The sequence below is a fragment of the Eulemur rufifrons genome, chromosome 7 (assembly GCF_041146395.1).
Source record: "Eulemur rufifrons isolate Redbay chromosome 7, OSU_ERuf_1, whole genome shotgun sequence".
NCBI classification, from domain to species: Eukaryota; Metazoa; Chordata; class Mammalia; order Primates; family Lemuridae; genus Eulemur; species Eulemur rufifrons.
In genome coordinates, this window is record NC_090989.1 from 117909267 (window position 1) to 117933181 (window position 23915).

The window sequence follows — 23915 nt, forward strand, 5'->3', positions numbered from 1 at the left end:
AAGTATAAGGCAGATAGTGGTATGTACTCTGATGGTGGAACAGATAGGATACTTGGTGTTACGTAAGGAGAAATAAGTGAAAGGTAGGCGTCTTAATGAAGGAGGTAACTTTTCAGCTAGACTGTTAGGAACTATAGAATTTTAATAGGCAGAGGTAAAGAGAAAGGATGTCTCAGGAATATGGTATCAGGAAAAGTGAATGTGTTTGGGAATGGCAAGTAGTCTGAAAGGTCTGGAAATATAATAAGCTACGTGTGAGATGATGGGAAGAGTCTTAGGAGACAATGTGGAAGGTGTGCTGGAACTTTGAGGGACTTAAATTTCTGGCTGAAGAGTTTGGGTTCTACTTTCCATGTAGCAGGAAAAATACCCCAGGATTTCTGAGCAAGGAAATTAAACCCAGAGACAGAAAGACAAGTTAGTAATTGGTTGTAATAGTCTAGGTAAGGACTAGTGAAGTCCTGAACTAGTACCAAAAGAAAGGGAGAGATACTGTAGAGATGGATAGGAATTTTCCAGACTGATTGGTGGCTGTAGATGTTGAAAGGAGGGGAGGAGTCAAAGATAGCTAATTCTTAGGCTCAGTTTGAAGGAATGGGGAAGGAAGATGATGAATTCATTTTTACACATATGCTTAGGTACCTTTGCTGACCTGTGTAGAGATATCAGGCCTGTTGTTAGAAGGACCAAACTCCACAGAACTTCCAAATTTCATATAGAGAAAGAATAGGCAAGAGTTGTGTTTAGGTATCGTGATAACCAAGGAACAAGTGTTTCAATAAGAGGGTGGTTGGAAGTCTTATGTGCATCCTTATCGTTTTACTTGCTTACCCTCCTGCTATCTTATTTGGCCAGAATCCCCAGTACTTGACACAGAGTAAGTCCTCCCTAAAAGTTTATTGAAGGTAGTTGGTAACAGTCACTCAGAATGAATGAAGTTTGCTATGAAGGAAAAGATTAGACATAAAGTGGTAGCAGAAGTAGGTGGTGAGAGGGTTTGTGTAGGATACAAAGAAAATTAAACCATATTTGCAGGATAATGTGAAAGTCAGTGTATGTTGAGATGGGGAAAGGTTGAAGAGAAGGAAAGAGTAATCCAGAAAGTTATGATATTATTATAAAAGCACAATTGGCTGAATTAGGTCTGAGAAAGGGGATGGGTTGGTAATATTAGGTCATTAAATATGAAATATCTGATTTCAAATCAAAAGTATAGGTTATTATATCTCAAACAAGAAGCAGTACAATCAATCAAAGTATGCACCTAAACTATCGTATCAACACAGTTTTGCCATCTTAATGGTAGCTTGTTCATGCCAGCAGCAAAGAAGCTTGGAGAACAAGTGGCGATGAAATCGCAAAAGGCGTTTTCCACACCTTGTTGCGAATTGAATATTTTTCCTTGCAAGAAGTGGTCCAAACCCTGGAAGAAGTGGTAGTCATTTGGTGCAAGGTCTGGTGAATACGGTAGATGACAGAGAGTTTCCAAGGCCAGCTTCTGTAGTTTAAGAGGTGTTTGTGCAACATGTGGTCAAGCATTGTCTTACAAGAGGATTGACCTGTCTCTATTGACCAGTCTTGGCTGCTTAATTGCAAGCATCCTCATTATTTCATCCAACTGGTTGCAGTAGACATCTGCTCTAATTGATTGACCAGGGTTCATGAAGCTGTAGTGGATAATACCAGCACTGGACCACCAAACAGACAACATTAGTTTTTTTGAGGAATATTCCGTTTTGGACTATGTTTTGGCCCTTCTTCTTTATCCAGCCATTGTGCCGAGCACCTGTGATTGTCAAAAAGAATCCATTTTTTATCACACTTTAACAATTCAATGTAAAAATGGCTTGCCTTTATCTCCTAACAGCAAAAAAAGGCAAGCTTTAAGACGATTTCTCTTTTTATGCTCGTTTAATTCATGGAGAACCCATCTATTCAGCTTCTTGACCTTGCCAATTTATTTCAAATGGTCCAATATTGTTGTAATAGTAACGTCAAACTTTGCTGCTAATTCATGTGTAGGTTGAGATGGATTCACTCAGGTTGCCCATGTGGTTTATTTTCAAGATTAAAATCACCAGAAGGAACTTCTCAAACCATCGATGTACCATGCATTCATCGGCCACATCCTTCCCAACACTTAGTTGATATTTTGAGCTGTCTGCCATGCATTGGTTCCACAATTGAGCTCATATTTGAAAATAACACAAATGTTTGACTTATCCATGGTTTCACAAAATTTGCTCTAAAAAAATTTTGAAAGATAATCACAAGCCAAAACGCATGTTTGCAAGACTGAGGATGTAGCTTTTTCCATAGTATGGATGTGCCATTATTTATTTAACTTTTCCCCTGTTTAAGGACAGTTAAATTGTTTCTGGTTTTTCACTCTTATAAATAATGGTGCGGTGAACAACTTTGTTCATCATATTGAGTTGCATCCTTTGACAAATATTTCTGTGGGAGATGTTGCTAGAGGTAGAACTGTTAGGAGAATATACATTTAGTATGTTGAGATACAATGTTTGTGGTTAGTTAAAAATCTATACTTTGAAATTAATACATAAAATATATGACTTAGTGTATAATATTTGCTTCTGGTAAGAATCACTTAAAATTTTTTAAGCCTGCGAGATAATCTGTACTTTTACCACTGTAATTTGAAATTATGTAGAGACACTAATAGATGCTCTAATACCTAATTTTGAAAATAATTCAATATATTCTGTTTTCTAGGTTGCTTTGCTTGATTGATTACTATGAATCTAAAATTAGAAAAATCCATACACAAAGGTATAAATAATCCTATATTACAATTTTTAAAGTTATTATCTGCCAGGTATAGTGGCTCCCGCCTGTAATCCTAGCACTCTAGGAGGCTGAGGCAGGAGGATCTCTTGAGCTTAGGAGTTCAAGACCAGTCTGAGCCCTGAGCAAGAACGAGACCCTGTTTCAACTAGAAATAGAAAAAAATTATCTGGGCGTGGTGGCGCATACCTGTAGTCCCAGCTACTCAAGAGGCTGAGGCGGGAGGATCGCCTGAGCCCAGGAGTTTGAAGTTGTTGTGAGCCAGGCTGATGCCACGGCACTCTAGCCCAGGCAACAGAACAAGACTCTGTCTCAAAAAAAAAAGTTATTATTATATCAGAAGTTTTTATAGCCTTTTGAAACTAAGTATGTTTTGGAAATCTACCTAATATGTCACTATGAAGGTCTTTATTATAAAGATCTTGAAGACTGTATTTTACTACTTACGTTAAAATGTCTTATTTATATTAAAATATGTATATTTAATAATCACCAAAGTATTGGTCACAGCAAAAAGGGTATTTCCTTTTATTTTGTTGAAATATTATAATTTGTTCTGACATCATCTACCCACTGCATATTAATAGTTAATATATCCACAAAGTGCACAGAATTAGATCTGTTGCCTACCAAAGTGTACCCAAATTAGCATGTAGATTTATGAGATGAAGATAAAATGTCAGTGAAAAATCAAGTATATGGATTAAAACACTTCTCACCTCTGAATAAAGAAATAAGGATAGAGTATTAAAAATATTATAATCTCATTGATAATTTTTATGTTGATTATTATATGAAGCACATATAATCTAAAATGCTTTAATATGAGGTCACTAAAACATAGCTAATCTGTCTTATTAGTTGTAGATGGAACAGTTTTTTCAATAAATATTTATTTGAGCTCCTATTGTGTGCCATGTTCTGTTTCAGGTCGTTAGGATTCTGTAATAAACAAAGCAGATAAATTCCCCGCTTTCATGAAGCATATGTGCTAGTATTCTTGCCCCAAGGATAATGACTTCAGAAATTTGGAAAGACTAGTGGCAGAGCTGTGCTGGTTGCTGATTCCTTCTAGTACTTTGAGGACTCAAAAAAAAAAAAAAACAAGGCTGGGCGGGTGGCTCACGCCTGTAATACTAGCACTCTGGGAGGCAGAGGTGGGAGGATTGCTCGAGGTCAGGAGTTCGAGACCAGCCTGAGCAAGAGCGAGACCCATCTCAAAAAAAAAAAAAAAAAAGTGGAGGGTGGAAGGGAAAAGAAAGGGAAGGAGGAAGGAAAGGAAGAAAAAATGCTTTTTAATGATAAAAGCAACTCCTTACATCAGTCTATTCATATAGCAGCATTATATCAAGTCACTTCAGGGACCTTCTGACTTCCAAATGAAACTGTTTTAGATGGCAGTCATGGTGCTAGATAGGTTCTATAGAGATAGGACATTTTGGACATGGTCCTTAACCTTCCAGGAGTTACAGTCTAATAAGGGTGACAAAATGTAAACACATTAATAATTAAGAAAAATAATATGAGACTTAAACATTAAAAACCAGTGTCAATAAAAATAAATTAAAAATTTTTAAAAAGAAAAAACAGTGTTATAATTGAGTAATTACTAAAAATTGTACAGACAGTAAGTACTATAGGAATTTAGCAGGAGCAAGTCAGTTTTGGATGGAGTGACCAGGGAAGTCTTTATAAATCAGATATAGATTGTGCTTGAGCTTAAAGGAAAGGTAAAATTTGGAAAAGCACAAAGAAAGAAAAATAAAGCCATTTTAGACCGCTTGGATGCTATGTGCAAAACAAATATAGATACAAAAGTGTGAGACTTGCTGGGTGCAGTGGCACATGCCTGTAATCCCAGCCACTTGGGAGGTTGTGGTGGGAGGATCTCTTGAGCCCGGGAGTTCAAGGCCAGCTTGGGCAACATAGCGAGACACTGTCTCTTAAAAAAAAAAAAGGAGTAAGACTTTTTTTATGACAGTAACTAGTTAAGCCAGTCTGCCTGGAGTTCAAGGAATTTGTTGGTGTGTTCATCAGTAGGGTGAGTAACCTATGGAGAGCAGTCATTTAAAGTGCTGGGCAAGGGTAGGCTGTAAATGAACAAGGAGACATCAGTTGCCTCAGAAAGAAGTAAAGTGCTGCTTCCTTAAATACAGAAAAATAGGTTGGTGGGGTTATAGTTACCTGTATTGTTTTGTTTTTTTTTTTTGTTTTTTTTTTGAGACAGAGTCTCACTCTGTTGCCCAGGCTAGAGTGAGTGCCGTGGCATCAGCCTAGCTCACAGCAACCTCAAACTCCTGAACTCAAGCGATCCTCCTGTCTCAGCCTCCCGAGTAGCTGGGACTACAGGCATGCACCACCATGCCCGGCTAATTTTTTCTATATATATTTTTAGCTGTCCATATAATTTCTTTCTATTTTTAGTAGAGGTGGGGTCTCGCTCTTGCTCAGGCTGGTCTCGAACTCCTGAGCTCAAACGATCCGCCCACCTCGGCCTCCCAGAGTGCTAGGATTACAGGCGTGAGCCACCGCGCCCGGCCCCTGTATTGTTAATAGTAAGCTTTCTCAAGAGAAACAAAACCAAAAGGACATGTATGTATATAGAGAGAGATTTAAGGAGTTGACTCACAATTATGGGACTGGAAAATTCAAAATTTGAGGGGCAGGCTGGCAGTCTGGAGACCCAAGGAAGAGTTGATGTTTTCAGTCTTAAAGCTGAAGGCTGTCTAGGGGCAGAATTCCTCGGGGAATCTTAGTGTTTGCTATTGAGGCCTTCAGCTGATTGGATAAGGCCCACCCACATTATGACAGGTAATCTGCTTTACTCAAAGTCTACTGATTTAATCATACTTAAAAATACTTTATAGCAATATCTAGACTGGGTGTTTGATCAAACAGCTGGGTACTGTATCCTAGCCAATTTGACACATAAAATTAACCATGACGGTATGTAAGAGTAAAGAGAAGGAAAATGAAGAATTTCATGGCTTGACAGGTTGTAAACTCTTACTCTTTCAGAGTGAGGAAAACAGTGGAAATGATGAAGCAGGTTAGTGGGGGCCTACAGGAAACTGGAGAGTTGTGCCCCATCTGTCTTAAAGAGGGCAGTTACTACAGAGCTCTAGCCAGTTGATGCCATACAGGAATGTGAGCCCGGTGTGTCTAGATCAACTGCCTTTTCAAGAGAAGTCAGAAGGTTGGATTTATAAATGAAATCAGGTTTTTAATGTTCACAATTAATTCGGTGTTTTAAAAAAAATCTTACATGATCCAAGCTGAATATGAGTTGTAACTTTTGGTCTGTCTTTAGATACTATATGTACTAATAATATTAGGTAGTAGTGTTCTAATACCATTCTCTATGAAAACAAGTAGGAAATTTGGATTAATTTTAATTCGTGTTTAAGTTATTAAACCCTCATTAGATTGGTTTAATTTTTGTTAGATTTTTTTCTTTAAAGATAGCTTTTTCATAAGACATATACTGCATGTATATGTTCATAGGCAATATAAAGAAGATGACAGTCAGTCAGAAGAAGAAAAAGACTACAGAAATCTGGATGCCTCACCAACTTATAAAGGCCTTCTAATGGTATGGGGGCTGCATCACCAATAAATGCTTTTTAATGAAGTAAAATCATCTCCCAGGAAAGTTAATTATTTTTCTGTGAAATGTGTTACAGTCATTACAGAATCAACTGAAGGAATCAAATTCTAAGATCGATACACTCTTAAGTGAAAAACTGAACCTCCAAAAAGATTTGGAAACCAGGTGAGAGGAATTTATGTAATTTTGCTTTATTCTTTGAAAAGGAAAACATACTGGAATTTAGAATATTAAATGAACCATTCTGGCCCCTTTACTCTAAAACTAATCTTGGGTACCTCATACTCTTACACTCATGTTAGTTGTCTTTCGTGAGAAATGATGGAGAGAACAGGAGCACATGAGTAGGCAAGGGAAATGAGAAAATAGGAGTCCACGTTGAAGAAGATAAAACTGGGTAAGAACTTTGAGTAGATTCAGTTGTTTTAAAAAATAACTTAATTGAATTATAATTGTACAATACACTGTACATATTTAAAGTGCACAATTCGATAAGTTTTGATATATGTATATACCTGTGAAACAATTACAATGGAGAAAACCACCCTAACAGTCACAGTCAAGATAATGACCCTGAAAGTTTTCTCTTACCCCATTTGTAATCTCTTCCTCCTGTCCTGTCCCTCTTGCTTTTGCTTCCGGCAACCACTGATCTGCTTTCTGTCATTATACATTAGTTTGTTGTTTTCTACACTTTATATAAATGGAGCTGTACAATATTTACTCTTTTTTTGACTTCTTTCACTCAGCATAATGATTTTTTTAATTTTAAATTCTTAATTGCCAATTGACACATAATGGTTATAAATATTTATAGGGCACAGTTATGATTCATGAATACAATATGGAATAATTAAATCAGGCTAATTAACATATCTATCACCTCAAATACTTATCTTCTGTGGTGAAGACATTTGAAATTTACTCTTGGTGATTTTGAAATGTACAATACATATGTAAATTTATGGTTATATAAATATGTAGTAAAAATTTTAAAACATACATGGGAATAATGAACAATGAATTCAGGATAATGAATTCAGGTATAGAAAGGATAGGAATGACATTAACGAGGGACACGTGGAGTTTTTTCAGTATATGCATTAATAGAATGTTTTAGTTAAAAAAGATTTGAAACAAATCTGTTAATATTCAACTTTAATAAAGCTGGGTGGTGGATACACCAGGATTTGTTGTTCTCTATTTTAGTTTGTATATTTGAAATATTTCAGTATAAAAATAAGTAATAAACTAACAACAACAAAAAGTAAGTAAAAGATTTTGAGTAAGGAACTACACAGTAGAAGAAATTTAAATGGCTAGTAAATACCTCGTTAGCAGTCATGAAATATTTTAAGAATTTTAATAAGCATATTTGCGACAAGTAAACAGGTATTCTCTTTTGTTTATTACTAAGTACTTTTTTAGTTTTATTGAATAAATTGAATGCATTCAACATGATTTATTTTCTACAGGCCCACACAACATGAATTAAGACTTTATAAACAACAGGTGAAGAAACTGGAAAAGGCCCTTAAGAAAAATATCAAGTAACTATACTTTACCAAAGTTACTGCTTTTATTGGGTTTTGTATTTTATTGTTTATTTTTATTACCTCCCAGCTTATCTTATGCTACCTCATAGTGACGTTGGCTTGGAATTACCAGGCTGATGGGGGAAATGACATTGAAAAGGGGTATTTCTGGTTCCCGGGTTTAAAATCAATTTCCACTATGTTGGATTTTGCTGTATATTCATCTTAAGTGAGAAAAAAGTAGTTACCCGATATAATAAAGGATAAAGATTTTAAATAGAAACATTATCTTTGGAAATAATAGAGGAATTGCAAGAGAATCAATGAAATGAGAGGTGTCAAACCCCCAAATTTTGGTAGTCTTGATCTGAAAATTTTAAAGTGAGCCTCATCACACTTTAAAAGTACCAGAAGGAATGTAGTGAGCTGTTCATATCCACCACTTGTACCCTTCCTGGCTTTGAAAAGCAAGTGCTCAGAGGCATTTCAAAAAGTTGATCTTAAATAGTGATGGCATTTTCTGAAGATTATCTTGTATACTCTTTGATTCAAGGAAATGGGATTTGAGAAAGTTGTTTGGGGAGTACTGGGATGAAATATTTTGAAACCTATACATTAGTATATTGCATTCAATGTATTGACAGTTGTATTAGTCTATCTGATTCAATTTTCAGTGACAGCTGTGTTTTCTCCTTCCCATACCAATACATTTCATAGTGAAAGGCAAGTATGGGCATCCAGGAATTACATACTGAGTTAAATTAAGATAGTAGGGAAGGAAAACTAAAAAAGAAAAGAGAAGCGAAAGGCTTGGAAAGGATGGATTCATTATTCAATGAATAATTATTCCCTTCCTACTATTGCTTGATATTTTGGGTACCTGTAGTATTTCCTACTATCTACTTGGCATTCTAGGCACTGGAGTTATGGTGGTAAACCAAATAGAAAAGGTCCCTGCCTTCACAGAGATTACACAAAGGATAATGAAAAAATAAATAAGACAATTTCAATATAACATAAATACTAAATGTAAAGTAGTGGGAGAGTAGCTGTTATATGAGTTTGGACAAGAGGTGGTAGTGACATAGTCAAAGGTGGCAGTAGTGGAGGAGAAACATTTGGAATTGGAGAATATTTTAAGTAGAACTAATAGAATTTCATGATGGATTGAATATGTGGAGTTGAGGGGACAAAAAAGAAGAATCAAAAGTCTACTAAGTTTTAGGCTTGAATAACTAGGTAGTTGTTGTTGCCATTAATGAGATGGGAAATTGAGAGAGTAGCAACTGGGAAAAGGAGGATGTGGGAGGTAAAAAGAAGAGAAGGAAATCTATAGACTCCAAGTGTATAAGTGAAGATACACACATACATGTATGCACTTATACACATATAGAGATACACAACTCTCATTATTTGCAGATTCCATATTTATGAATTGCTTACCTACTAAAATTTATTTATAATCCCAAAATCAATACAGCACTTTCAGTTATTTGTAGACATGTGCAAAGTGGCAAAAAATTTGAGTCATGCAACACACACATTCTTAGCTGTCAATCAAGATGATGCTCTGCACTCGTTTCAGCTTTCATACTGTAAACAAATGACCTTTGGCCATCTATTTGGTGCCACTTTTATTTGCCTTTTTTTGCTTTTTGTTGGTGATTTCTTTAAGATGGTCTCCCAAGCGTAGTGCTGAAGTGCTGTCTAGTGTTCCTACACACAAGAAAGCTATAATGTGCCTTATAGAAAAAATACACATGTTGGATAAACTTCATTCAGGCATGAGTTATAGAGTGCTATTGGTCATGGGTTCAATGTTAATGAATCAACAATATATTTTAAATAGGATCTCTTTAAATAGAAACACATAAAACAAAGTTTTATATCGATCAGTTAAGGAAATTGTGACCAGAGGCTTGCAGGAACCTGACCGTGTATTTCCCCTAGGACCAGTGGTTTAGTATTTGCTAATTCAATATTCATGATGACTTACAAATAATAAGAATTGACTGTGTGTGTATATTTGTATTTTGTTCATTTGAGCTCTGGTCTTTAGAGTGGCTTATTATTGTCCTTTAAAATTGTGACTTAGAGCCAATTCCTGCTATGTTTTTCTGCTGAAGTTTGAAGAAATGATTTGTGTTTTTGTAATTTTAACACACTAACTGCCATGTGAATTGTATTTAAATCATGCTAGTTTTGAGCCCGGGGCCTCGTGAATCCTATGTAACTCACATGTCTCTTCACCTTGGGAGCTGCGAGAAATATTTTTCAAGTTGCATATAACTCACGCACAGAAAATAAAAAAATAACAGATTTTTCACTAAATTAGAAAGGATAGTTTTGTTTTCAAAGTTTTTATTCTGTCTTCATAACAAAACACCATAGCCCCAAAGGAAAAAATTTTTTTTTCCTAGTATGGCAAAGTGTTAAAAATAATTTTTCTTTTCTTTTTCTCTCTCTCTTTTTCTTTAAGTTTAGTTTAGAACTTTTGCAGTATCTAGATGTGGAAACAGATTTGGAAATGTTAGATAACTTGCTCACATCACACAGGTGGTATGTGGAAGAACTTGAATAGAAATCAAATCCTTACCCAATCATTCTTGCTGCAGGGGGTGCCCCAATGAAAGGAGGAAATCCCCCTGAACTTGCCAAGTGGGTTCTTGGTTTTGTGCTGGGAAGAATACTAGAACAAGGCAACTAGTGACAGAAAGTTTATTGAGAGAGAGACACACAGCAGATCCTACTCGGTAGACTGAGTAAGGGTCCTCCCCTGAGCAGGAGAGGAATCCCTTATGGGGCAATGGTAATGTTTTTAAATGTTCAGAAACCCTATTGGGAAACAGCCATAGGTAACCAGCATTGTCTTGAGGTTAGGCCATAAAGGTCACATGTAAACTGCTGTCACAATAGAGTAAGCGCAAACAGTTTGTAAGGCATCCAGCTTAGCAATTCATCCATCCTGGGGTGGTCCCGGGCCAGCAACTTCTTGTTGACGTCCCTGTTCAGGGTGGTCAGGGTCTGGTATCAGCCAAAATAGCTGCACTCAGGTTCTCTCAACCTTCCTTCTGCCTTATCCCTACATTATTTTGACTCCAAAGCTCACTTTTAACCACACACTAATAATTAGAACCCCCCAAAAAACACCCATTAAAATTTGTTTTCAAGGTAAAACTTTTTCTTTTCTTTTGAGACAGAGTCTTACTCTGTTGCCCTGGCTAGAGTGCAGTGGCATCATCATAGCTCACTACAACCTCAAACTCCTGGCCTTAAGTGATCCTCCTGCCTCAGTCTCCCACCTCAGCCTCCCAGATAGCTGGGACTACAGGCTTGTGCCACCACCCTGGCTAAGCTTTCTATTTTTAGTAGAGACAGAGTCTTGCTGTTGCTAAGGCTGGTCTTGAACTCCTGAGCTCAAGTGATCCTCCTGCCTTGGCCTCCTAGGGTGCTAGGATTACAGGCATGAGCCACTGCACCCAGCCTCAAGGTGAAACTTTTAAAGTTTTTATTTTCTGTAGTGTCAGAGGTAGAATATTTTTTCAAAGTACTATTGATGTTGGGAAGTAATTAAAAATAAAATCTCCTGTCAATCCAGTGAATCCTCTCTACAATCATAGGAAAAAATGAATCAGTTTTGTGACTGAATAGGTATTCAACCAGACTGTGATGTGCATTACAGGCAATCTGTTAGAGATTGCAAAGACAAAAAGAAATCCCACCCATTTTTATAGCCAAGCAGATACAGTCTATTACATACATGTTAATTGTCTTTATCTAAAGGAAAAATAAAACTTCTAGTGTCTTTTTGAGAAGCTAGAGGTTACAACTTGGGGCCAGGAGCCGAGCCTAAATTTCAATAGAGACAGGGAGACAAGGAACCATCTTCCTTGATGTTCATGTTTCAAAGAGATTGTTCTGTAACAGAGAGAATGGCCTGAAAAAAATGGCAAAAATATTTTCTGTCTTTTAAAACTTCCCCCACTCTTTTTGGGAACTGTGTTCTGACTTGCATCCCTGCTTCAGGCCAGTGCCAGCCTCCCAGGTGGGCAGAGGTCACAGGCTTTGTCTTCAGCAGAGATGGGACCATTAGAATCATTAACACAGTAACCTAGAACTGAGGGCCCTCCCTGTAAAAGCTCTGTGTATTTCTGCTTATGTTTGGGAAATTTGGAAAATGTTTTTGAGAGGAGAGTCTACCATTTTCCTCCTTTGCCAACAAAGTTAGAAAGTTCTCTTTCCTTCTCTTCAACAACTTGTTCTCATTTTTCTGATACTGCCTCCAGAACAAGTGCCAAGATTTTGATAACAGTTCTGTAACAGAGTAATCTTCCCATAGATATGGAAGGGAAATATTGAGAGTGGGGAATATGTAACAGAAGGAATGGCCTAAAAAAAATGGTAAAAATATTTTGTCTCTTTAAAACATCCTCCACTCCGTTTTTTTGAGACAGAGTCTCACTCTGTTGCCTGGGCTAGAGTGCTGTGGCATCAGCCTAGTTCACAGCAACCTCAGACTCCTGGGCTCAAGTTGATCCTCCTGCCTCAGCCTCCCAAGTAGCTGGGTCTACGGACATGCACCACCATGTCTGGCTAATTTTTTGTTTCTAATTTTAGTTGCCCAGCTAATTTTTTTTCTATTTTTAGTAGAGGTGGGGGTCTCGCTCTTACTCAGGCTGACCTCATGCAGTCCTCCCACCTCGGCCTCACAGAGTGCTAGGATTACAAGCGTGAGCCCCCACACTCTCCACTCCTTTTTGAGAACTAAAAATTGCATTCCTGCCTCAGGCCAGTGGTTGGGAGGGTCAGAGTAAGTCTTTTGTTATTTGTGCAACTGGAGAGGACCCAGCCCCGACCTGGTAAAGGGAGGTCCTGGGTGGAGGTCATGAGATTGTCTTCAGCAGAGATGGGACAATCAGAATCATCAACTGTGTTTGAACAGTAATTGCCTGAAGCTGAGAACCTATCCTTTAAAAGCTCTGTATTTCTGCTTATTATGAGGACGGTGGTATTTCAGACAGGAGTCTCCATTGATTGTCCTCCTTTGCTGGCGAAGTAATAAACTTCTCTTTCCTTCTCCTCAAACCACTTGTTCTCATTCTTCTGATGTGGCCATGAGGACAAGTGCTCAGCTTTGGGTAACAGTTCCAAGGCCCCCAAAAAAGACATTGCTGGGAGGCAATACTTGCACGAGGCTTATTTAGCTCTTAAAAAGACAGAATAAAGGATTTATAGTTTCAAGTGTTGCAAAAGGAAGAGGGGAGAAGCCTCTTTTCCTCTTAGAACCAAAGAAAATCAGTTTTGTTTTTTGTTTTTAAAGATTTGTAGTTACCCTTAAACCAACAAACCCTTCAATATCAAATGGGGCTGTTAACAATTTAACATGGGAGAACATGTACTCTTCTTGAGGTAGTATCACAAACAGGCTTATTATAAAATTACATTGTTAAGAAGTGATCAAATGGGTCTGCCAGTGTAAGATAACCAAAGGTACTATTCTAATGCCATTTAAATTTTCAATAGTCTTTATCTTTTTGTTGGGGAAAACAAAATCAGAATATAGCTACTTTGTGTTGAGCTGAGAGATGTGGAAGTGGTCAGTTAGGCCAATGAGCCAAATTGAAATTAACAATCAAGCTGTTCTTCACTTACTGTGATAGTATAAAAAAGAGGCCAAAAACAAAAGGGCTGACTCCTCAATGTTCCATTTTTCCCCAGGGAATGGCTCCAGGTGAGGAACTGTCTGACGTTCACCCAGATAGGGGGAACCATCTCACTGCCTGGGAGCTCTGCACAAACGACTCCTGCTGTTTTATGGTGGGGAGGGAAGGCTAGGAATAGAAAAGTATTGAGTCAGAGTGGAGAAAAGTATTGTAGTTAAGGCCCCTCCACCAATAAGGAGATCATGGCAAAGGCACCTGACAAATGACTCAGTCAAGACTCCACAGTAAAGAGGCCCCAGTGGAGGTGCCTGGGCTCGGAATGCAGAAATGCTCCTGGCTGGCCTGGGAGGGAGGGGAGTGAGTCTGGTGTGAGGAGGGCAGCTTCCCCCCACTGCCCCAGGCCTGCCAGGCAAGGCCTTTTTAACTACCTGTGGCTGGGCCTGAGAGATAGCACAGAAGATCTTGTTGAGGAGCTGGATTTACCTAGAGAAAAAGTTGCCTTCACAGTTTGGCACTGGTGCTAGGTTGAAGTGAACCCTTCTTTTCATCACTGACCATCCTAAAAATCCTAGGAATGTAGAGAAAAGGATTCAAGTAATGTTACAACTTTGAGAGTCTCACATTGATGCATTTATGTGTTTTTCATCAGTTTGGCTAATGACAACCCAAAATAAGTGACTGAAAAAGATCTCAGTCAATGGAGGATTGTTAAGCCAAAATTGAGGACACACCCAGGAAAAACACAAACTACAAACAAATCTGTGGCTGTTTCTCTGAAGGGGAATTTGCAAGTTTCAGTATTTAACACATTGACTGCCCCTCCCCCCCCCAAAAAAATCAGAAACTTTTCCTTGGTGCCACAGTGTTTTATTCTGAAAATAGAATAAAAATGTCGAGTGTAATTTAAAGGTAAACAAATAGAAAAAAAATTTATTAACTCTTTATTTAATCCACATTTTTAGAATTAAATTGTCAATATTAATTGTAACAATAAGAACATCAACAAGTAAGATTTTATATATGCTTCATGCAGCCCTGGGGTTAAAACTAGAGTGAGTTCAATACAACTCTCACAGCAGTTAATGTGTTAAGGGGAATAGGGCATACAGAAAGGAAAAAAAAAGTGAGGGGGGTGGTGGGTAATGAGACAAAATGGTTACATTCTTGTGAGACCCAGGAAAATCTACATTTTACATAAGATAAGGCAAACGTTAAAGGAGAAAAAGGGAGTGAAGGAAGCATCAGTTATGTAGATGTCCCTCGGCAGGTGGAAAAATGTTTGATCCTATCTTGTCTCTGTTTTGCACCTGGGAAGATAAACTTGTAATTCATTATTAGTATGGAATTGAACAGACATTAGTTTTAGGACCTAGACTCAGTCTGCAGATCTAAAGTTACAATTTGCATGTCCTTGCTTATGGGAGGCGAGCAAGAATTTCCTTAGTGAATAATCTGTGGGGCCAGTCCTTCACAAATGCCTGAGGGCTTTTCCTTCTCTTTTGTATAAGGAGTTGGGGGGGTGGGTTCCTGAGATTTTTATTTTCTTTTACATAAAATTAGTGTTATTTTTCAAAACAAAATCAGCAGTCCACTTTTTAACTTCTTCCTTATCTTCGGTATGGATCTTTCTTTACTGTGAGATCATGGAAAGGGTCCAACAGAACACAGTTAAAAGCTGTAAAGTTTCTGCATATAGAAACTTATTTTACGAAAATGGCTATACAAAACAGGAGATGACACAGCATATGTTAAGTTGGAGGTACAGTTTTCTGGTTTCTCTAAGTCCACAAATATACACAGCTGCTGCTGCCAGCTACATGTCCTGAATGTCTGCTAAGCATGTAAAGTACCCCTTAGCAACTCTTAGGGGATTTTTGTATCCTTTCAGGCCCTGCCTGACTGCTCTGGAGACTACAGAACAACTCTAGCACATTTCTAATACAGCCTAATCTGCTGCAACACAGGTTTCTAAAACACCAGTTAAGACATATGCAAATAGAAAATGAGGGAATCAGTAGTAGCAATACCACATGAAAGTTGCATTGTTCACATGTGGTTTTTCCTAGACTGAAGGCACTAGAATAACAGAAGTAGTATTAGAGACTTCGGAAAGGGGAAAAGTTTTACTAGTATATAGGCAAGTAAGTGCCCTTTCACATCTATATTAAGAAAATTTAAAATGAGCAACTGTACCCTGGGCTCTTCCCCAGACTCCAGCATTAGACAGACTGTAGACTGGAGGCAAATTGCACTTCTTCCCTTGCCCATTGTAACTTCAGTTTCTTTGGCTCAGGGCTCCATTCAGTCTTTATTGTCTTGGCGTCCTCAAGCCAATATTTTGTAGATGTTGTCTATGCATTTTTAATATACCCTGAAGCTACCTTCTGACATGCTTGGGCTGTCTAACTTAACTCCCCAGGTACCAATTATTGTTTTTCTTAGGTCTTCAATTCCAAAACTACATCAGTTGTAAGTAGTCTGGTTTCTAATACTACTTTTCTCTTGAATCCTATTGTTATTACTTGTGTGATTTTGCAGACTGTGAAGTTATTCAGCAGTATTATGTTATGGCAGATATTTATTGTGAGACTAAGTGAACTAAAGGTCAATTTCCCATGAGTCCCCACCTTTTACTAACCCTTTATAAACCCAGAAAAACAGTGGGATTAAATAAGTTAATACATGTAAAGTGTTTAGAAGAATTCCTGCATAGAGAAGGCTCTCAATAAATATTAGTTATTATCAGGTTCCCAATAAGTTTTAGTTATTGTTATTAAATCAGGGTATCTCTTAATTCATCTGGTTAATAGAATCACATTTCATTTCCCAGAGTGCATGTAATTAGTACATGCAATTATATATTTAACAGCTAAAATGTTGTGGATCCATAGTGTAATATTTATTAATCAGATCTGCAAACAATTCGTTGATAAGTTGAATATTTTCACCTGAGTGAAAGGTTAACTAACATTTTAATTCTGATATATATCAGTTTACTTCTATTCCCTCTAGAGGTCACATTAGCTTCTGTATGTCCTTTTGTGTTCTAGATATTAATAATATGCTCATGGTACTGCCTTTATGTACAACTATGGAGTATGTGACTGTGGTAAGTAGCTGGAAAGTCAAATGGAAAGTGAATTGTAAGGTCTTTGTATCTATTAGAAGAAGGAGGTTGACTACTTACCTACAGCTAATTCCGTTTTTAATTTGGCTTGGGCATATATTAATACCTACCATAGAGCAGAGAATAGCAATTGAGTGGTGATCAAGGGCAATACATGTGACTGGAAGAGGTAATTGTAGGGGAGTAGTAAGATCACATAAGAAAGGAGGTCAGGAAGAGTATGGGCCAGCATGAAGAATTTTAAATGCTAGCCCAGGGAGATTAGATTTAGTTTACAAGGCAGTGGGAAATCATTGACTGTTTTTCCAGCAGGCAAATGACATGATAGAATTTTACTATTTTATTTTACAAATAGCAGATCAGAGCTCATCGTTAATGAGTTGTAGAGTCAGTTTAATGGATTGAGATCCTTGCAGGAAAATGGTGGCATACTCAAATTGAAGAGGGCTAATTTGAAATGGGTTTAATAGGAGACTACAGTAATCTCCTCTTATCCATGGGGGATATGTTCCAAGACCCCTAGTGGATGCCTGAAACCTTCAGTAGTACTGAACACAGTTGCCATCAATCGAAACATGTTTCTGTTCTTGTCTTCCATCCACGAATTTAATGCCTTTTCCTTCTAAGCACGCATCACACAGTGTTGCTGTAACTTTTGCAGTTTGAGATGTGACAGCAAAACTAGCATGAATTTCTTTTTCCTGCTTCACAGTTTCATGAATAAAAGATTCATTCTTGCTGTATACCTTGGTAACCTCAACATATAATTTTTTTCTTAAGTCAAGAACTTTTACCTTTTCACTTAAAGGAAGCACTTTGTGGCTTCTCTTTGGCATATCTGAGTTGCCAGCATCACTACTCTTGTGATTTAGGGCCATTATTAAGTAAAATAAGGGTTACTTAAATACAAGCATTGCCATACCCCAACAGTCAATCTGATGACCGAGATTGCTACTAAGTGGCTGAGAGGCCAATAATGTATACAGCATGGATACAAAGAAATGAATCGTGTCCTGGATGAGTTGGAGTGGGACAGTGTGAGATTTCATCACACTCCTCAGAAAGGCATGCAATTTAAAACTTATCAATTGCTTATTTCTGGAGTTTTCCATTTAATATTCTTGGACCATGGTTTACCTGAGGTAGCTTAAGCCACAAAAAGCAAAATCGCAGATGAGTGGCGACTATGACACTATTTTCAAATAGTACCTACCTCATGGTGAGGTAGGAGAAAGAATGTCTACTACAGCCTGTCTTTGGAGATATCTGGAGAGTGGCAAGGGTTTGTTGCTGTGTTGATAAACACATAGGTTTCTGGGCAGAAATTCTCCTTTCCCCAGAGTTATAGCAGCTGCATGGGACAGTGGTATCTTGGGTCTCCATGCCCTTTTGACTAGCCCAGGCATCACTGTTGCCTGTTTTTCGGCACAACAGGAGGTACGAAGAGATGAACCAAACTGTATAGCTATAGCACTCAAACCAGTTGCCCGCCCATGCTTCTTGTTCCCTTTACCTATAGCCCCTAAGCTTGTAGAACCTTCGAATGGAAGTTGCTTCCACCCTTTGCTGTAGTTCTTTCCTATGCTGTCTTTTGTGGGTGTTGGGGATGTTTAGAACTCTTCTTCAGTCTGATGCCTTCTGCTTTTGGGGATTCTTTCTAATATGTAGTCTATTGAGAGGACCTTCTTGTTTTCCAGTGACAATATAACTTAAAATTTTAACTTTATATATGCATGTGTGTGCGTATATATACACACGTGTACACACACATATATAAGTAAAATGACGTAAGGCTGTCGGGAGGGTAGCTGGATCATTGGCTTAGTTTGTCATCTTAATCCAGTGTCTAGGAAGGCATTTTGTATTATCTTTATTTTTTTCCCCCTTTAGATTACAGGAGCTTATTAATGATAAAAAGGCTGAGGACACAGAGAAAAGAGATGAGCCCAGCAAATATAACCAGCAACAGGCCCTAATTGACCAGAGATACTTTCAGGTATTGAATCTTGAAAAGATTGGTGTTTGCAATGAATCTTGGTTTCAGTTGCTATATAATAAATTATCACTTGGTAAGGAATACTTGTATCCTGTATTTGTGTATACTTACTTTGTCTTATCTTGCCATGACATATCTGTTTGACTAAAAACATTGTAGGTAGCTCAACTTAGAATTTGTCTTACCTTTTAAAAGAGATTCTGGCCTAGTTCAAAAGCAGGATAGTAAAAAGCTGCTATGATTTTTAAAATATTTTATAATCCTTTTCCCTACTCTCTCCCTTTAAGCCATTTCCCTTTTTATTGTTGCCATTATTATTATTATATAAGTAAATCTGTTTTCTTAGGGTCCTTATGGGTTTTGTTTTTGTTCAGATATTTAGTTCATCGGAAATTTAATTTTCTGTGTGGTATGATATAGGGAATTAACCTTACCGGTTTTATAGACCATTTATTACATAGATGAGCAATTAAGCCTGGCGATTTAGCGATGGAACCAGGTTTTCACTCATATTTTATTGGGCCCATATGGGATTTTTAAATTTTAAATTATTATTCTTAAAATTAAGGGAATTTTATTTTAAGTTCTTATTTCTAGCTTCTCTTAAAAAGCCAGAAGTTCTGGCAATAAATTCATACATGGTCATTATCAGAGCAGAATTATGCCTTTCTGCTGTCAGATATGGATATGTGCTCTTCATTTAATCACAATCTCCCTCCATCCTTGCTTTGTTTATTTATGCTTGTATGTGGATTTTTCTTTGGGTTTTCAGTCTCTAATAGAAGACTTTTTTCTCTACTGAAATAACACTTTTATCATAGATCATATTCGTTTATATGCATAGATTTATTTGTAGATTCTCTAGTCTTTCCATTTCTCTACTATTTCCAAATTAATTTCTGTGGTTTTATAGTAGGTTTTGATACCTTTTGGGGCAACTCTCCTGTCATTGTCCTTTTTAAAATTTTTCTTGGCTATATTTTTAGCACATTTATTCTTTCGGATGAAAAGTTTTTCAAATTAAAAAATATATCCTATTGAATAGATGAACTAAAATTGGATTGGCTTTATGGATTAATATTTGGAGAATGACACCTTTACAGTTTTGAATCTCCCATTCAGAAATATGTTTCTAATTTTATTTGGGTCTTATTTTATAGCCTTCAATAAAGTTTCTATATTTTTAAACTTAGCTCTTGTATATTTCTTTTTTTTTTTTTTTGAGACAGAGTCTCACTCTGTTGCCCAGGCTAGAGTGAGTGCCATGGCGTCAGCTTAGCTCACAGCAACCTCAGACTCCTGGGCTTAAGCGATCCTACTGCCTCAGCCTTCCGAGTAGCTGGGACTACAGGCATGCGCCACTATGCCCGGCTAATTTTTCTATATATATTTTTAGTTGTCCATATAATTTCTTTCTATTTTTAGTAGAGACGGGGTCTCGCTCTTGCTCAGGCTGGTCTCGAACTCCTGACCTTGAGTGATCCACCCGCCTCGGCCTCCCAGAGTGCTAGGATTACAGGCGTGAGCCACCGCGCCCGGCCTTGTATATATCTTGTTAGGATTATTTCTTAGGTGTTTTATAACTTTCATTGCTATGTGAATGGGATCCAGGTACCTTTCTGAAAACTTTTGTGTTAGATCTCTCTTGTTCCAGCATGTAACTGGATTTCTTTCACTTCATTTTATTTCTTAGACTCAATTTGAGAGGCTTTGTCTTCTAAAAGGGGAGTTAAATCATTCGTGGACATTGAGACAAACTCATATTTCTGCTTTTATACCTGACATCTTTCTGCTTTTCATTTCCGTAGTTTCTTGTTCTTTTTCCTTTGATTGTATTTACTTTTCCTGACATATGCTAGGTTGGTCAAAGCTTCTTTGTCCTTTTTTTTATTCTCAGGTGGTTAGGAAGTTCATCTTAATTCTTTCTGTTCTAATGATGACCCTTAAAAATGTTTTTTTTAAATTAATATCAAGAAAGACTATACTTTCAGGGATCATTTCTATAGTTTGTTACTAGAGAAGTTTCTCTGAATGTGTAGAGCACCGGAAACCACGAGGAGGAGGCGCAGCATTCTCTGCTGAGCATGAAGCCCGCTTTTGGTTTTGCTTCACTGCAACTGCCATTTGCCATTGATGATCGTTCTCTCTCTTTTGAGGGGAGTAAGAGGGAGAAGACGCAGTCTGAGTGGTAAAAACCAAACAAACAAGAAAAAACCCTAATATGAGGAGTTTATTAGTATCTGTAAAAACTCTGAATAATGTAAGACATATATTTTTTCAAGTCTCATCTCTCTGGGAATTAAGTCATTTTATGGTTTCCTCATTGTTAATATATCTTATGCTGCCAATCGTCAGTAGTTAAGTTGTAAGAAGAGTATGCTCTGCTATCAGTAATAATTCAGTGGAAGGGAATTAATTCCCCATTTCCATTAAAATGATGCATTTAAATATAATAGAAGTGAAATAATGAAATGGACTATCTTGAACTAAACAAAAAAGCTTCTGAATAAACATCTGAAGTCATTATCAGGAGACCTATTTGTTGTAACTTGAAGTATGACCAGGGACAAAGATTTAAGATGAAAATGCTATCTTATCTTTGTACTTGTATTACTATTTATTAAATAGGCTGGACTTGATGGTGGTAAATAGGAAATTATTTTATTCTCTTTTTAAACATGCTGTTTGGGGTCTCCCTTTCCTCTCTTTGGATGATATGAAAGAACTCTTCACTTCTGAGGAGAGGGTTATGGTCAAATAGTATACATATTAAGATATTTAAAATTCAATCCAGGTGTCAATGATATTAAGGGATTATTATTAATTTTCTTAGGTATGATAATAGTGTTATGATTTTATAGAATATGCCTACTTTTAAGAGATGCATACTTCATTATTTGAAGTTGAAGAGTTATGATGTCTGCATTTTCTTCAGATGGTTCAGATAAAAACATAGATGAACAAATGTGGCAGGCCGGGCGCGGTGGCTCACGCCTATAATCGTAGCACTCTGGGAGGCCGAGGTGGGCGGATCGTTTGAGCTCAGGAGTTCGAGACCAGCCTGAGCAAGAGCAAGACCCCATCTCTACTAAAAATAGAAAGAAATTATATGGACAGCTAAAAATATATATAGAAAAAATTAGCTGGGCATGGTAGTGCATGCCTGTAGTCCCAGCTACTCGGGAGGCTGAGACAGGAGGATCCCTTGAGCCCAGGAGTTTGAGGTTGCAGTGAGCTAGGCTGACGCCACGGCACTCACTCTAGCCCTGGCAACAGAGTGAGACTCTGTCTCAAAAAAAAAAAAAAAAACAAATGTGGCAAAATGTTAACAATTGTTGAATCTAGGTAGTCATTTTGATTATATGGTGTTTGTGATGGTTAATTTTGTGTCAACTTGAGTGGGCCACGGGGTGCCCAGATATGTGGTTAAACATTATTCTGGGTGTGTCTGGGAGGGTATTTCTGGATGAGATTAACATTGGAATTGGTAGCCTGAGTAAAGCAGATTGTTCTCCCTAATGTGAATAGGCTGCCTCATCTAAATCAGATGAAGGCCTGAATAAAAAAGGCTGAGTAAGAGGGAACTCCTCCTGCCTGTCTGCCTTCCAGCTGGGACATCAGTTTTTTCCTGCCTTCAGACTCAAACTGAAACATAAGCATTTCCAGGGTCTTGGCCTGCCCACATTCAGATTGTAACTATACATCAGCTTTCCTGGGTCTTCAATTGCTGACTACAGATCTTGGACTTGTCAGCCTCCATAATTTCATGAGCCAATTCCTTACAATAAATCTTCTTATATATAATATAATAATATAGATATATAGATAGATACAGATACACACATGCACACACTTTTAATTTTTGTGTGTGTTTGAAAATTTTCATCATGAAAAGTTGGAAGAAGAAAAGTCCTTTCAAATCTCAATCAAAATGTCAATCCCTCATCCAGTTCAAAGCTTCTACCTTATGTCTACTCCATCTCATGTCTGACCTGTACTTCTACAGACAAGCAGTGTGGCAAAGGGGTAGGATCTGTTTATTCTCTTTGCTCTACCTTCTCTCGTAGTCCTGTGCCAAATTTGGCTTCTCCACGATTGGCAGTGACAGGTAGATGGTGAGGATATAGACAGGGTAGGATCTTTCTTGACTGGTGCTGGTATATTTTAGCACTGGTGCCTTTTGTGTAGCTGATGACTAAATACTGCCTCTGTTTCTCTTTCATGGCATACTTGTATAAGTGTGTTTAGTTATTCCTTTCCCACCAGCTAAGGACCTTGGCAGTGTACCATTCATTTTGTGGGTAGTGTATTTTCCAGATGATCTTTTATGAATCCCTCCCCTCCTTCTGTCCTAAAGTGATATTCCCCTGAGGTGTCCTCCAGCCACAGGCAGTTATTTTTCATGAAAGCAAAGTTTGACTCTCTTCCAAAGTGTTCACTTGGCCATAGGGTATATTTTTACCTTACTACAACATAAAAAGGCAGGCTTGTCTTGTTCGTGCCCCCTCTCATTGCTCTATTCCATCTTTATGCTTATAAATATCAGTTCATTTTTGTTGTGTAACAAACCTATCATAAAACTTAATGACTTAAAATAATAACCCTTTAATATTGTGCTTGGACAACTGGGCAGTTCTATTGATATTGGCTGGGCTTCCACATGTATCAGCTATGAGATACAAATCAGTTAAGGGGCATTGCTTCTGTTATCTGTGGATATTGCCTCACAGTGATGGGGATGACTGGCCATGTGTCTATCATTATCTACCAGTCCTGCCTGGACTTGGCCATGTGGTAGCAGCAGAGTGCAAACTGTGCAAACATGATCAAGGCCTCTTGAGACCTGGGCTGTGAACTGGCATGACGTTCCTTCCAGAGCATTCTGTGTGCCAAAGCACGGCCCAAGACCAGCTCAGATTCAAGGGTTTGAAAATAGACTGCACTTCTTGATGGGAGAACCTCAGTGTCAGTACCATAAAGGCATGAATATATAAGGAAGAGAAATAATTATGGCCATTTTTGCAAAATAATGTGCTACAAAGTATGGATACAAACTGCTAGTAATCCCACTTGATTCACTACTCTTGGAGACTGGCCTGTGATCCTCTGAAGCTCAGGTGATATTAGCTCCCGGATCTCTTTCAGGAGTTTCCCTGCCACCTTCCTTACCTTTGGTGTG

General features: G+C 37.7%; 1 protein-coding gene and 1 non-coding gene across 6 annotated transcripts in view; both read left to right on the forward strand.

Moving 5' to 3' along the window:
* CEP70 (centrosomal protein 70) overlaps positions 1 to 23915 on the forward strand; it is a 66079-nt gene that overhangs the window by 22956 nt on the left and 19208 nt on the right. For all 5 annotated transcript variants that reach the window (XM_069473178.1, XM_069473179.1, XM_069473180.1 and 2 more), the window contains 5 exons: positions 2737 to 2793; positions 6313 to 6400; positions 6492 to 6580; positions 7891 to 7965; positions 18631 to 18736. In XM_069473178.1, coding sequence (XP_069329279.1) covers positions 2737 to 2793; positions 6313 to 6400; positions 6492 to 6580; positions 7891 to 7965; positions 18631 to 18736 — 415 coding nt within the window. The remainder of the gene's footprint in view (positions 1 to 2736; positions 2794 to 6312; positions 6401 to 6491; positions 6581 to 7890; positions 7966 to 18630; positions 18737 to 23915) is intronic.
* LOC138388685 (small nucleolar RNA U3) lies at positions 20712 to 20926 on the forward strand. The gene has a single exon (XR_011234191.1). It is a non-coding gene; the product is annotated as a small nucleolar RNA U3 (small nucleolar RNA).